The following is a 16,157-nucleotide window of genomic DNA, read 5'->3' as shown; positions in this document are numbered from 1 at the left end:
AAGTGGCGCAGGTCCCCTTTGAGGGTTTCTGCTGTTGTGAACAGTCTTACCCTTTTTCACAAAATTGAGAGTAGAAGGTGAAGCTTCAGAAAGTACTTAATATTCTTAGAATCACGTATGTCTGTCATAGAAAAGGTGTGCACGTGTGAATGTGTGTCCCTGTTTTACTCCAAAAGCCTACTCTCTTATGCTGGAGAAAGTCTTTCTTTGATGTTTGTTTTCTTGCCTCAGAATAACTTCAGGGACTTCAACCAGGCAATGATATAAATGAATTTAAAAAGCCATCGATCTTAAGACGTTTATTAAGATGTCATTCCATATTCATTATATAATGTATCTATAAATGGCTAGTTTGGTGCCAGGGACTGGGCAGGGTGCTGTCCCAGGGGAGCCTGGTCCCTGACTAGAAAGTTTAAAGGGGAAGGCAGACAGATGACAGACAGCAGCTAGCTGAAGCGCGTGCCCGGAAGTTAGGTAACAGGAACGTTAGAAAGCCAGCAAGCTAGATGGTGGTTAATCGGCAAGCTAGATGGTTAATGGGCAAGCTAGATAGTTAACTGGCAACCTGGAAAACTAGCTAACTGAAGTTTTCAATTGTGAAATGGTAATAGAAGAAATAAACAGGATGCTGTCCAAGAGAATTACGGAGAGGATAGGGACCTACCTTAACTAAGAAAGACTACTCTGGAGAAGTGACATGTTCATGGAAATCTACAGAATGAAAGGCTTCAGCTTGGGGAGAGCCCATGGTCCTTGCCCAAGAAATACAGCCCTCTCTCCCCAGAGCTCCCATTGCTGTGGGAATGAGCCAGTGTATAGACGGTGAGGCCAGGGCATGAGATCCTCATCTTACCCCTCCTGGTGGCAATTCTGTTGCTCTGTCATATGCTCAAATCTTCATGAACCATCCTGATAGTTTCTGCAAGGGAGCCATAAGCATGAGGAGTTGTTATTGTTGTGAGGGCTTTTCTTAATAAGAAATTCTTCATTTTGCCAGACTACAAGATGTTTAGCAACAATTTTTTTTGCGTCTAAGCTGTTGTGGAGTTATAAGAGTGCAAAAAAAAAGCAACTGGTAAATATTTATTTGCTTTTGCACTTGTAAACATTAAAATTCATCTAAAGCTGAGATCTCGTATGTTAAGATACAACTTAGAATAAATTTTCATGTTTTGAATTACTTTCCTCTTAAAGCTAGTATGAACTAATTTTTTGAAGTGGAGGTCTCCTGTGGGTATTGCTCACTTTTGCTGTGATTTGGGGAAAGGTGCAGAGTAGCCTTTGGTGGAACTGAGTGAAGGAAATATGGGGCCACTTGGGAAGCTGTTTCTGTATGAACGGTGACATTCCCTCTAGGAATTACTTTGAAAAAGTTGAATTTCTTGCATTTGAAGATACTGAAGAAACATGTATGGAATGCCCACTGTATAAGAGGCACCAAGCTAGGCTTTGGGAGTAGAACATAGGTCAACACAGACTTCTCTTGGGGTTTGCGTTCTGGTAGGGGAGCTTGAGAATATGCCAGTAAACAAATACATACCCTTAAGTAGCCTTAATTGCTGCGGTTGGGGAGTGGAGGGACAGTATAGCTTTGAGTGGTCAAGGATGACCTCTGAGCAGAGATCCAAGTGGTAAGAAGGAGCTAGCCATGCAAAGATCCAGGGAGGGGAATTCTGAGCTGCAGGAACAGCAGGTCCAGAGACCCTACAGTGGGGAATTAATTTGGATTAGTTGAGGAGCTATCAGGCCAGTGTGGTTAGACCAGAGAGAGTGAGGGGGAGAGAAGGGGATGGATTTAGAGATTGATGGAGGTGCTCTGGGAAGGTACTCGTTGACCATGCTGAGGATTTCGTTCTACTAGAAATGAGCCACCAGTGGTAGATTTCGGCTACAGCATTACTTGATTGATTTTTTCAAAGACCACTCAGGCCTCTGCGTGGAGATGATATAGGAAGGCAGGAATGGATGAAAGAAGCCCATTTAGGAGGCAGTAGTAATGGTGGCTTGGACCAGTGTGTTTTCTACAAAGACAAGTGGTGGACTTGGAATTGATTTTCAAGCTTGAATGTTCAGCCTCTGGACTATGGACTCTGGCAAAGTAGCATTCTCAGCCTGTTCCTCTTAAACATTTGTTTGACCACATTCCTGAAAAATATGGCTGCTGAGAGTTTAGGCTGGGAGTATTTACAGTTTGAGAGATGGGAGAGAGGCAGGGACTGGGACCACCGCAGGTAAGTAGAAATGAGTTCTTGCCATTGGAGTCAGGTTCCAGATTCCAGAGACAGGGGAGAAGAAATGGATGGTAAACTTTGGGGGCTCCCTACTTCAGGTATGAGGTGTGTTGGTCCTCAGCTTCCACCCTACAGAAATCTGAGAACATCTACAATCTTGGCAGAGTGGCTTTGGGAGTCAGATCAACCCAGTCGGCTCTGTCCCTTATTCACTCGGGGTCCTCAGGTAAGTCTTAGTCCCGCGTACTCATTTGCCAAGTGGAGCTAATGATCATGCTTAATGCCAAAGGTGGTGTGGCTGTGGAGACCCCCTCGCTGTCACTGACAAATGGAGCTGTCAGCAGCCCAGTTGCCACACAATGTTGGTGACTCTGAGGAGGCCCCCCATAGCCCTTTCCTTTGCTCTCATCTGTGGATGTTAAAGCTATTGGTCCCCAAGTAGCTGCCATTAAAAATGACCTCCAGGTGGCCGGGTGCCGTGGCTCACTCCTGTAGTCCCAGGACTTTGGGAGGCCAAGGAGGGTGGATCGCTTAAATCCAGAAGTTCATGATCAGCCTGGGCAACATGGTGAAACCGCATCTCTAGAAAAAATACAACAATTAGTAGGGCATAGTGGCTTATGCCTGTAGTCCAGCCACTCAGGAGGCTGAGGTGGGAGATCACTTGAGACTGGAAGGCAGAGGATGCAGTGAGAGGATCATGCCACTGCACTGCAGCCTGGATGACAGAGCAAGACTGTCTCCAAAAAAAAAAAAAGACCTCCTCCTGAAACTCAACACTGGTAAATCAGAGCTTTCCCTTATCACCTTCAGCTCAGTAAGAAGGTCCGCTTCTTCTGAAAGCTAAAAAAACTTCCTTCAGAACTTCAAGCAATTCAAATCTAAAAATGGTGGTGATGATTGTTTAAGCCAGAGATCAGCAAACTTTTTCAGCTAAGGGCCAGAGAGTAAATATTTTTCAGTTTTGCAGGCCACAGGTCTCTGTTGCAGCTACTTAATTCTGCCTTGTAGCACAAAAACCACCATAGACAATACACAGCTGAGAGGATGTGATAGTATTTCAATTAAAACTTTGTTTGCAGAAACAGGCAGTTGGTCTGATATGGTCCACAATCTGTCATTTACCAATCCCTGGTTTACGCAGAAATATGCATGTGCCTGTCGATTAGTAAAGGATGTGAGTGACCTGAGGGTAAAACAAGCAAACCCATCAGTCAATGATCCTTAAGGTCTTGCTTCACTTCCATTCACCTTGTCCTTTGTTCTGTCTGCCTTCTCCAGTATGGTATTTATTTTTTAATGAAATCACCATCATTTTAATGTTAGTGATTTATTTTAAGGACTTTGTGTGTACATTTGCTTTAGATCTGTTCCACATTTATTTTTTCTTCATATTAAGAAAAAACAATTTCCTTAATCAATACCTGGTCTCTGAAAAGAGTGATAATGTGTAAAGTCACACACTGTTATATTTTTATGAGTGTCTCCAAAAGGCTTGTTTAAATTCCTTTGGTGTTTCATAACATCTTTTTAAGTCCTGTGAGTATTGGCTTTAATATATTATCTCCCAGGGAAGAAGGGGATCCTTCTATAGAAGAAGTGGCAAACCCAGACACCTACAGAAACCAGTTAATACTGATGAGAAACAAGGACCAGATGTTAGACATTAGGGAGTGGTAAGGACTACAGCAAATTAAAGAGCACATGACCTTTCCGAAGAGGGCCAACTCACTCAGCTCCCACAGATTACTGCCAGTGAGAATGCCTAATGAGCCAGAAATCCAGGTTTTGGTGCAGAACCACCCAACTTTCAAGTAAGCTCAAATTTTTAAAACAGTTTCTCCTTTTTAAAAATGTAGGCCGGCCGGGCGCAGTGGCTCAAGCCTGTAATCCCAGCACTTTGGGAGGCCGAGATGGGTGGATCACGAGGTCAGGAGATCGAGACCATCCTGGCTAACACAGTGAAACCCCATCTCTACTAAAAAATACAACAACTAGCCGGGCGAGGTGGCGGGTGCCTGTAGTCCCAGCTACTCGGGAGGCTGAGGCAGGAGAATGGCGTAAACCCGGGAGGCGGAGCTTGCAGTGAGCTAAGATCTGGCCACTGCACCCCAGCCTGGGCAACAGAGCAAGACTCCGTCTCAAAAAAAAAAAATGTAGGCCAAACTAAACCCATCCCTGGGCCAGGTAGGAACCGCTGGTGCTCAACCTCTACTATAGTGTTGATTGCTAGAGTTTCAACTTCCCTGGAAGCCTTTCAGAAGGCTTGAAGGCTTACGTGTACTCCCTCTCACCAGGCTTTTTTCTAGTGTTTCTTTAGTGCAAAGCCCTCAGCTGGATGTCTGCTACATGGAAATCTAGCATGTGGTCCCACCCTTAGGAGCCACAGCCTGAACCCAGAAGCCAGTTGATGCAATGAAATGTTCTTGGGGGCACTGTGCAGTACAGCATACCCTACAAACATATTTCAGAGTGGGCATCATCTACAAATTCATCATTTCGTGCTGGGATTTTCCATTTTTGTTTCCTTAAGTTAGGGAAACTTTTTTCAGATTGAATCTTGCTCAGAACCCCAGTGTGTGAACACTCACTGCTGAAGGTTTACTAATTGCCTCTTTTGGCTCAGCCCTGAGTCAGGTGCCAAGGGGACAGTCCACTTAAGGGGTCGGCATACCACAGCCAGCAGGCCACATCCATCCCCTGGCCTGCATTTGCACGGCCCATGAGCTAAGAATGGACACAGTTGGGCAGTGGCTCTGGGCTGCTGTTCTGCTTTGAGACAGAGTGGAGGGTGCAAAGCTGCAGCCACTCTGCTCCTTTGGGCAAACCATGAGGCGCCTCTTTGGTACTCTCAAGCACTAAGGAACCCAATGTGAAAACCTTTAATTACAGAAATAATAACAGCGTCACCAGTGAACATTTGTGCTAGGTCTGCCTGTGCAGAAGGCCAGCTGAGTATGTCCCTAGACATATCTAGGATACTAGGGAGTATCCTAGAGTACTCCCATGTGAATGTCATGCTTTGTTGCCGTCATGCCGGTGAGGGAGGGAGGCTCTGATGAAGGAATGTGCCCAGAGCCACACGGCCCGTGGCAAGACAAAGCCCAAACATGGGCTCTGACTCTGTAGTCCCGGGGGATCCTCCCCATGTGGTGCTGGCTTTGGCACCGGTTCCCAGAATTAGCAATGCCAGATGATTTCAGATGCAGTATTAATTATTAAGTGAATATTTTAATGTGTGCTTTTAAAAAGAGACCAACTTTCCATTTCTGACAGTGGTTCTCAACCGGAGGCAATTCTGTCCTTCTCCCTAGGACTATTTGGGAGCATCTGGAGACATTTTTAGTTGTCATAACTGGCACTGGGGTGCTACTTGGTGTCTCGTGGGTAGAGGCCAGGGCTGTTGCTAAACGTCATATGGTGCACAGGACAGCTCCACAACAAGGAACCATCTGGTCAAAATGTCATTAATACCAAGGCCGAGAACCCCTGATTTATAGTATTCATGTAAAGTTTACTTTTTGAAGAAGTTTACTTGAGGACAAATAGAGTAGTAATTTAAAGACAAAGTACGAGTACAGGTTCATGCAGATTGGGCAGAAATCATGACTGCAGTACCCAGCTGTCTAGGGATTGGGAGCAGTGCAGCATGCTTTATTTAAAATTAGTTGTATCAGGCACTTGTACGGACTATCAGAAGTAGTTTTCAGCCAGGGCTAGTTTTGCTGATCAGGTTTCTTTCTAGAGAAGTGTTTTCTTTATAATTCTGCCCACCCCCGTCCTGATCTGTCATCTTCCTGGCATGTCCACGGGAATGAGCTCACGGTAGGCTAAAGGGGTTACTCAGCTGCCAGTACAGTTTAGTTTCTTCTCGGAAAGTATCTGGGTCCTTGGAGTTTCTATTGCCCACTGAACGATCTTTGAATTAGGACAGATGGTAAATCATGGTATGGAAAACCAGACCCCACTAAGAACAGTTAGATTTCCAGAGAGGTTGGAGTCAAGAATTCAGGTTGCAGCAGGTGGCATAGTTGGTGGAAGATTGGTGTACAGCTTCTGTCTGTGACTGATTTCAAAACCACGTACTTTTGCAACCAACTGTCAGTGGTGGCCGTCTGGTAGGTTAGGACTTGCCATCTTTTAGGGGCTTGGAATTAAATTAGGATTTATCAAATGCCTCCCCACTTTCCCAACAACTAATTGAAATAGAGATGACAGACCATCATTTTGATTGTTTGAGTGTGGTGAATTAAGCTCTGCGTGAAATGGTAAGGGAGCACTTATTCACAGGAACTCTTGGCAGTGATATAAATGGAAACGAATGATGCTCTAATCCTGCCCACACGTGTTAACACAGAGCCAGTGTCCTGTTGCAGGAGAACATATTTATTTGTAACTGATGAACAATCATTTCTCTGGAGCAGTGGTTTGGGTAACGTCAGGGCTCCAGAAAAATAAAAGGCCAATTTTGTGGCCCTGTAAAAACAGCAGCCACCTTATCATTTCACACCCGTTAGAATGGTTTCTATCAAAAATATAGAAAATAAGTGTTGGCAGAAATGTGGAAAGAAGGGAACCCTTTGTGCACTGTTGGTGGGAATGTAAAATGTGCAGCCACTGTGGAAAATAGTATGATAGTTCCTTAAAAAAGTAAAAACAGAATTATCATATGATTTAGCAGTTCTACTTCTGGGTATACAGTTGACCCTTGAAAAACAGTCTTGAACTGCTTGTATCCACTTATACATGAGTTTTCATCTGTCTCTGCCACCACTGAGAGAGCAAGACCAACCCCTCCTCATTCTCCCCTCATCAGCCTACTCAAAGTGAAGATGATGGGAATGAAGACCTTTATGATGACCCACTTCCACTTAAAGAATAGTAAATATAAATATTTTCTCTTTCTTAGAATTTTCTTTATAGCATTTTCTTTTTTCTAGCTTACTTTATTGTAAGAATATAGCATATAATACAAATAATGTACAAATATGTGTTAATTGACTATGTTATTGGTGAGGCTTCCGGTCAACAGTAGGCTATTAGCAGGAAAGTTTTTGGAGACTCAAAAGTTATACATGAATTTCTGACTATTCCGGGATTAGCACCCCTAACACCTATGTTGTTGATGGGTTAACTCTATGGCCAAAGGATTGAAAGCCGGATCTCAAAGAGATATTTGTAGACCCATGTTCATGGCAACATCATCGACAATAGCCAAGAGGTGGAAGCACCCCAAGTGTTCATCAATGGGTGAATGGATAAAACGTGGCATAGAGGACATACAGTGAAATAACTGTTCAGCCTTTAAAAGGAACGAAATCCTGTCACATGCTACAGCATGGATGAACCTTGAGGACATTATGCTAAGTGCAATGAACCAGTCACAAAAAGACTGTCTAAGATACCTGGCATAGTCAGACTCAAAGAAACAAAGGAGAATGGTGGTTGCCAGAGGCTGATGAAAGGGGAAATGGGGAGTTTAATGGATATAGAATTTCTGTTTTGCAAGAGGAAAAAGTTCTGGAGATCAGTTGCACAACAGTGTGAATATACTCAACATCACTGAATGGGACACTTAGAAATGGTTAAGATGGTAAATTTTGTGTTATGTGTTTTTTACCACTTTTTTTTTAAGCAGCCACCTTAATTCACAGATGTTGGGAGGTTTTTAATGAGTGGTATGGTTCCGAACAAATATGGTGAAATTCCTCACGATGGAAACAGGCTATAAATTTATGAGTATGCAGAGCATCCTTCTCTTTATTTTCCTTGCAAATTAAAGAATCTTGCTCTTCCCTACTCTTGATAGAGGCCTCTTGGATCCAAGCTAGTTTTAGTCTCACCAGAGGGGTTCTTGTCCTGTAGCAGAAGTTGAGCCCTTACTGGAGGGTAGGAGGCATTTCAGATGGGTCCATCTGATGTATTGCTGCCGGTAGCATTTATAGTACATTGTACTCCGTTTTTATTTGCTTCTACTGGGATGAGAGCCAAGCCAGTAAAAGGCAAACAGCATTAATTCAGTGATGACATATGCCACTGAAAACTGTTTTTCTTTTCTTTTTTTTTTTTTTTTTATTTTTTTTAAAAAGCAGAATGGAGACACTTTACTCAGATTCTGCTGGGTGCTGAAATATAGACGGAGAGAAAGAAAGGCTGTGGGGAGGTTGTTAACCTTACCTTCCTCCTGCATATGCTCAGAGAGGGTTCATTAGCATTTTGCTCCAAGTTTCACCGGGAAGACATTTCGGGAGCCGGCTCATTCTTTTGAGTCTGGGCTCTAGCTGGCCTCACATCACTCTCTGAGTAGCTGTTCACCTGCACATCACATCCACTGGGGGAGTACTGGGTATCAGTTGATACTCCTTTCCTCATTGTCATCTTCTACACAGATCCAAATGCACTGAGAATGGACTATGTTATATGGGCAGAGCAACAGCATGGTTAGTTTCTAATTGGCCTAAAAATAAAATCTCTTCAAAAATAAACAGAATTGGAGAAAGCTGCTTTGTACAGAAAGAGCCTCTTCTCTTGAGCCAGGTTAGTGGTATCAGGATTGTGGTAAGTTTATTAAACCATGATTTTTACTTTTGATTTTGAGGCCTTTTTAAAAGACCTGAGTTAGTGTTGTTCTGCAGACTCACTGGGTCAGAGTGCCATCTTGTAAACTGAAACTAGGCTGGCCAGAGTGAGCTGGCAATGGGAATTGGGGTGAGGAAAGCTGGTCCGGTGTGACATTAGGGAGTAGTGACGACTGTGGCAAACCAGTGAGACATACCCTGTCAGAAGGGAGTGTGCTGCTTGATTCCAACTGACATTTGCCATGTAGGAGTTCAGGCTTTTATTGCCAACCTTGAACGTTTCCAGTGGAAGCTACCATTGCTGATTTTTATCTGAATTTCTTTGCTTATTAAATGTTGGTAGCTACCTCCCAATTAAAAAATAATTACTGGGAAGGGGTGTCAAACCAGAGTTGCCAGTTCATAACCCATGTCAGGCAGGAATCGAAGGGCTAGTCCTTCTGGGAAAACCATCATCTGGATGAACCAGAGATGGAGGTGAGGAGGAGCTCTGTTAACGCAGAGGTCCTGTCCTTATCTTGGTGTCACAATTTAGGCATCATGGAAGGAAGCAAACCCCCAGTAACTGGGCAGCTCAGTTCCGTTGGACCCTTCAGGAGGCAGCTAGGTCACCAGCAAAGCTCTGCATAAAAGTGTGCTGCTCCTGAAAGATGGGAGTGTCTAGTGTTACTATACTGTCAGCGTTGTTGCTTGGCTCCATTGAAGGAAAGAAAAGAATGAACGTTTCTTGGGCATCTCCTCTGTGTCAGGCACTGTGCTTGGTGCCTGACTGATCCAGAGCAGCTTCATGAGCAGGCAGCCTGTGCACTCACACAGGCGCTGTGCTCAGAAGGGCCTATGCTTGCTTTCACACTCTCTCATACTCTACTGTCACCTTCTCAAACTTCTTTAATAACTTTTGAATGGGCCCCATGATTTCATTTTGCATTTGGTCCTATAAGTTATGTAGCCATAACTTACACAGTCTGTTTTCATGCAGACTTTTTTCATCCTCAGGACTCCCGAGAGGTGAGTGTTATCATTTGTCTCCCTTTGATACAGGAGTGAACAGACACTCAGAGATGGACAGTCATTTACCCAAAGCCACACAGCTGGAAAGACCTAAGTCAGAATTTGTACTCAGGTCTGCCTGAGTCTGGGGTGCAGAATTGCCACCTTGTGGCATGCTGCTGTGGTTGTACTGAAAGACCTACAGCATGTTCTGGTCTCTGGAGGCCTAGGCATGGGGAATTTTAGCCTCATGGATTGTCGGTGTCTGAGGGCATATTATGAGATGGGTGTATACTCAGTGCCACATTTTGTGTGTTCTAGTAGTCCTAGCAGGTTGCTGTTTTATTAGGGCCACAAATTGAGTCAGGAAGCAGGACGGGTATTTCTTCTGAAGGACACAGCAAGAAGTACACGGGCCATGCACAGTGGCTCATACCAATAATCCCAGCACTTTGAGTGGGGGCTGAGGCAGGAGGATCCCTTGAGCCCAGAAGTTTGAGACCAGCCTGGGCAACATATCAAGAAAGTGTCTCTACCAAAAAAAAAAGGGAAGAAAAGAAGTATGATACAGTCTAGTCTCAGGGCAAACTGAGATTCTAGCTCTTTACCAGCAATCTCATCATAGGCAGCCCTTTGTGCTGATACCCAGCACATCTGAAGTTCTGTATGACTGCCACTTATACACTCAGATGTTACAGAGAGGAGTCAGATTCAGCAAGCACCAGTGTGCACTCACCATTTCCTGCTATGGTGTGAGGGTGCTGAGGAAGAGAGTAGTGGTGATGATAAGTAATGATGCTGCTGCTAGGATGGTGGCTGGTGATGGTGTTGCCGAAGTTGGGTTGGTGGTGATGACAGTAATCACAATAGTTAACATTAAACAGGTGCCAGGCAACATTCTAAGTGTTTTGTATGCGAAACTCAATCTTCATCCCACCACAATGCCATATGCAACATTATTATTTCCATTTACAGAGGAGGAGACTGAGGCACAGCGAGGTTAGGTCAGTTGCCCAAAGTTGCAAAGCTAGTAGGAGGCAGAGCTTTGTAACTGTTCTTCCATACATAGATGGAAATCAGCCCTGCCTTTGGGGACCTAGAATCACAAAAGAGCAATTATAATGGAGTGTGATGTGTGCAGTAAGAGTAACACAAGATGATGATGGTGGGGTGGTACTTGGCATTTGCTTGATGCCAGGCACACCTCTAGGTGCTTACATGTACCTTCTCATTGAATTCCCCAACAGTCCTATGAAGTAGGCTCTTTTTATCCTGTTTTATAGATGAAGAACTCCAGGCCCAAACTGGTTTAAGTTATTGGCTAAAGGTTACACAGAAAATGGCAGAGCCACGATTTGAACCTATAATCTGTGCTCTGTCCTTAAGAGATAGTGCAAACTGGCGGCTTCTGGAAGCCTCACAGAGAGGCAGCATTTGAACCAGGATCGAAGGATCAATAAGATGAATTCTGGCATCAGGAAAGGAAAGGCACTCCCTACAGTAGGAATGGGAGGGGCAAAGACAGAGAGGTGGGACCATGGCCCAGCATGGTCACTGACTGGGTGAGTGTAGCTGGAACAGCAGGAGATGATGCTGGTTTGGGGATAGAAGGCCCTGCTCCTGAAGAGCCTTGCTTTCCCCACTCAGGGGTATCTTGAGGGCCATGAGGGGCTACTTAGGAAAGTGACAGGAGCAGATTTCACTTGATCACCTGGAGACGGAATCCAATTCTAGGTTCCTGGCACCAGGAAGACAAAGCAGTACTGTGAATCTGAAAATGAAATCAACTTTATCATGCCCCACATGGAAGTTCAGTCGCACTCTTATTTTTGCTTGGCTTTTATGTAAAAGACCCAAGCCAATGAAACTGCCTGCCATTAGTCAAGATCAGAGTGAAACTTGTCAGAAAAACTTCCTTAAGTCTCTCACTGACACTACAAGTTATTGCCAACCTAAGAGCTCCTCCATAGAAACTGCCATTTGGAGACTGTCCACAGTGGGATTTCAGATAGGCTCCAACCCCCTACAGGAATCCCCCCTCCAACCCTGTCTCCCGGGCAATTATTACACACTTTCACGAAATGTTAGAGGGAGAAATGACTCCATTGTGGAAATCAAGTTTGAGGCCAGTTCTGACCTGGGCTGTGACTCAAGAGCCTTGTCTTCTGGACCTTTATTCTCTACGCTGTTGGTTCTCACTTTTTCTGGGTCCTGGACCCCTCTCAGAATCCAATGAAAACTGAACACTCACCCCGTAGAGGAGGAGAGGGGGACAGACATTATCACCAACAGAGAGATGCCCCTGTGGCTTCAGGGACAATATAACATGCCACTGATCTACCCAACCAGATGGTCACTCCCGAACCCCTTCCCAAGGCCAAGAAATTCTGGAGTGGTCATTTTTCACTGGTTTTAGAATGGCTGAAATATGCCAGGCATGGTGGCTCACACCTATAATCCCAGCACTTTGGGAGGCTGAGGTGGAAGGATCACTTGAGGTCAGGAGTTCGAGGGCAGCTGGGCAACATGGTGAAACCTTGTCTCTACTAAAAATACAAAAATTGTCTGGGCGTGGTGGCACATGCCTGTAATTCCAGGTACTTGGAGGGCTACAGTGGGAGGATCGCTTGAGCCTGGGAGGCGGAGGTTGCAGTGAGCTGAGATGAGGCACTCCAGCCTGAGTGACAGAGTGAGACTCTGTTTCAAAAAAGGAAAAAAAAAAATGATAGAAATACCACAGAGGTGGTATTGCCAGTGATTGTTTAGGGATATAAGTGTGAGGGACTATTTTGGCCAAGAGTTCTTTCTGTGGTTTGGGATGAATAGGACATGGAGTTTTCATTCTTTGTAGCAGCACAGGCAAGAATCCTGTTCTGTAAGGAGCAAGGAGAGGAACAAGACACTGAGAGTCCCTCCTGTACCCAAGGGCTTCCCAGAGTGGATACTGATTTTAACTGAACATGTGGCCTATAGCGTCAACCCTCCCAACGTTGTTTTCCATTAACAGGACTTCCAGGTCTTTGAGATCCCCCCACCACCAGCCAGATAATTGCCTGGCTGGGCTGCCCCCTTCTGGGGGCCCCACAAAATTCTTATTTGCAACTCTGGTTTCTCTGGCCAGCCACCAGAGCTTTGCAATAAAAGCATTATGTTGATGGAGAGAAGGCATGCCTGATCTTTGTCTGCTTCAGCTTAAAACCCTGCAGTAGTATCTACTGCCCTTAGGACTAAAATCAGTTTCTTTATTTTAGCCTAAAAGGCCCTGGCTTCATCTGCCTTCCAATTCCCCATCTGGGTCCCCTTTCCTCTCATTCTTGTACTCCCACTGATTTGATGGTCTCCGTCCAGAACACCCTTCTTCCCCAACTCTCTGCCTAACTAACTCCCCTTCATCCTTCAACACTTGCCTTCATTGGGGAACTCATGGAGACCTGGGCTTGGAGAGCTATTCCCCTATGGCCCCCTGTGCATCCCCTGGTGCCACATTCATTGTATTATTACTTGTGGTTGTGCCCGCCTCTCCCCATTTAAGATTCTTCCCCATGGGCACCGCAATGCTACTGTCTGATGTACTGCTGTGTCCCCCTCCCCTTGCACCAGTCCTGTGCATAGTAGGGGCTTGGTGAGAATCTATCCTATCTAATGAAAAAATGGAGCAGGGGGTTAAGAAAATGGACAGGCACAGCTAGGAAGGCACTTTATAAATGGCAAAGTGCTCTGCGGTGGTTTTTAATCAGAGTGTGCTGCACCTACTTGACTCTGTCTTCTTCTACCTGTGAGCTGGGGATACATCAGGTCCTGCCTGCGTCACAGGCCTGTGCCTGAAACAAAGGAGGTGGTCAACATAAAATGCATTAGAGGAAATCCAGTGAAATGCATCGTAACACACTTCTTCCTGACTCGAGAGTCTCGCCTCTTTAAAAATCTGCTCCCACAGCCAATTCTTCCCTACTCAGCCTACCTTCTCTCACCTGGAAACTCAACCTGATTAGCTCTGCATTTAGTCCGTCCTGCAGAGGGACACTCCGGGCTGGCTGAACGCTGGCCTCGTTTTTGCAGTGCAGGAGGAATCCTTGCTGGGCTGGAGTCAGCCTGCAGCCAGTGTTAGATTTTTTTAAGGGGCTTCTCCCTGTGGTCACAGACGACCTTTGCTTTTTCGCTGCTTGCCTCTGTGCACCTGTGCTCTTCCCAGCCCCAGCATCCCAACCGGGGCTTCATTTGGGCCACCTGGCATGTTCCAGGCATCTTCTCCACAGTGGAAGGGAAGATAGGATCTTCTGCTGAGGCTCCCGGGGACTTCTGAAGATATTCAGGGCCTGGAGAGGTGGAGGAAGGAGCTGCCTGGTTAACAGGTATTGACTGACCAGCGAGAATCCTGAACTATTTGGCAAGCTTTCCCTGCTAACCTCTAGATTGTGGCTGCTGGTTACAGACGTGCTCTGGGAATAGTGTGTGGTATGGCTTCCTGTCTTCAGGAAAGAAAATAGGAGCTTTTGGAAGGATCTGGGGTAGGTGATAGGATCAAAGGACAAACTAGAGAAGCATTTTAGGAAAAACAGGATCTCTGGGGATCTGGATGGTAGGAGCCCGCACACAAAAGCACCTAGGTACTCCTGCTGGGATGTGCTGTTGTTCAGTCTTAGAGTCAGTGGTGAGATTCTAGGGCAAGATGTAATTGTCCTGGCTTGAGTGCTACATCGTTGACCACAGCAGGGAGCTGCACACTCCGATGATTGTCCCACCATGACTATATCTGTTAGGGAAAGGTGGTTTCCCAAAGCAGAATCGGGGTGTAGTTGTTCCTACAGCAAGGAGTAAGGGATGCTGAGCAGCAAAGAATAGATGGTCGTCATAGTCACAGCCAGTTCTAGTTATCCTAGTGAAACCCCTCATGCCAGCCCTCCTGCCCTTGCACTAGAGAACCTGAGAGGCTCTTGGACAGCCATTCCGCCCTTGCTTCTTTGAGACTTGAGCACACGTCCTCAGCACCTTCAAAGGCTCTTCTGGGTCAGTCATGTTCTTGGGGTAAGGCTGGAATGTCTGTGTCTTCTGTACAGCTGTCTAAAAACACCTTCAACTCTATCTGTAAGTCCATATAACTGCCAATTACAGAATGCAGCCCACAGAAGAGGCCCTGTGTGGGTTGGGATGGGGCAGGAAATGGTGAGGGCTGCAGATTGCCCCTCCTGTCATGGGGCAGCCCAGAGCAAGTGGCCCAGTTCTCCAGAAACCACACAAAACTGGAACAGAACTCTGCTTCACATTCTGGCTCCCACCTCCACTAACCTCTGTCCTCTAACCGGGATGATTTCTCTTGGCAGCGGAAAAAAACACCTCTGGAATGATAAGCCGCCCTGCTCCAGGGAGGATGGAGTGGATCATCCCTCTGATTGTGGTATCAGCCTTGACCTTCGTGTGCCTCATCCTTCTCATTGCTGTGCTCGTTTACTGGAGGTAAGCCAGGCAGCACCTACAGCGTAGATATGGGGGCCAGATGCTGGCCAGGTTTTGCTCATGGGAGGGGAATCCCACGGCCTCTGCATTCAGGAAGGTGAGGTAGCTTAAGTGTTTCTGGTCTTGCCACCTGGGAGACCCTCTTGTCTCTGTTAGACGATGGCAGGGCCAGATCCACTTTGGAGGTCAAGGCACTTAATGGTGAGCTTCTGGGATTTAGTACCAAAGAGGTTTTTGTTTGAGAACCAAAGAGATCCAAGTTCAAATCCCAGCTCTGCTATTTGCTAGATAGATCCAAATCCCATGTCCACTTTGAATGTTAGTTTCAGAACCAGCAAAATGAGTTAACAAGTCATAGCATTTGCAGTTTTTCTGAGGTGATGCTTTACTTTGTTGTAGTCACATAACTCCTCTTTACCTCAGAATTTTTTTTCAGTCTTTCACTGAAAATTAAATTGGGCTATAAGAAAAATTTAGCATATTATGTGGTATTTAATACATGTAAGATTAAAATGGCAGATTGTAAGCTATCTGGACTCTCACTGCTTCCCATGGGAAGCCAGGTTGCAGCCTCTCTTTAGAAGTTGTGTTTTTTCAGCTGGACCATCTCAGCCAGTTCAGCTGAGCAACTCCGTCAAGCCCACTCAGTTGGCCTGGGTGCCTTCACCTCTCAGACTGATGTAGGAGGCTTCTGCCCTTTATCTGACAGGCTTCACCAGTGAGAAAAAGGTGTCATATTTTCATCTCTCCCTCCCTTCTTTCCATTCACTCAATTTTGAGCCCATAATGTGTGCCAGTCTTCTAGGCACAAGTGATTTCTGAAAAAGTGAATAAAACAGACAAAATCCTTACTATCATGGAGCTTACATTTTAGTGGAGGAGGCAGGCAATAAACAAAGCAAAT

At 45.5% G+C, this 16,157-nt stretch overlaps 1 protein-coding gene across 2 annotated transcripts in view; it reads left to right on the top strand.

Annotated features, from left to right (window-relative positions):
* Nucleotides 1-16,157, top strand: part of PTPRG (protein tyrosine phosphatase receptor type G) — a 747,279-nt gene that overhangs the window by 651,447 nt on the left and 79,675 nt on the right. For both annotated transcript variants that reach the window (XM_073009981.1, XM_073009980.1), the window contains exon 13: nucleotides 15,121-15,253. In XM_073009981.1, coding sequence (XP_072866082.1) covers nucleotides 15,121-15,253 — 133 coding nt within the window. The remainder of the gene's footprint in view (nucleotides 1-15,120; nucleotides 15,254-16,157) is intronic.

The sequence above is a fragment of the Chlorocebus sabaeus genome, chromosome 22 (genome assembly GCF_047675955.1).
Source record: "Chlorocebus sabaeus isolate Y175 chromosome 22, mChlSab1.0.hap1, whole genome shotgun sequence".
NCBI classification, from domain to species: Eukaryota; Metazoa; Chordata; class Mammalia; order Primates; family Cercopithecidae; genus Chlorocebus; species Chlorocebus sabaeus.
This window is presented reverse-complemented; position numbering and strand designations above follow the sequence as displayed.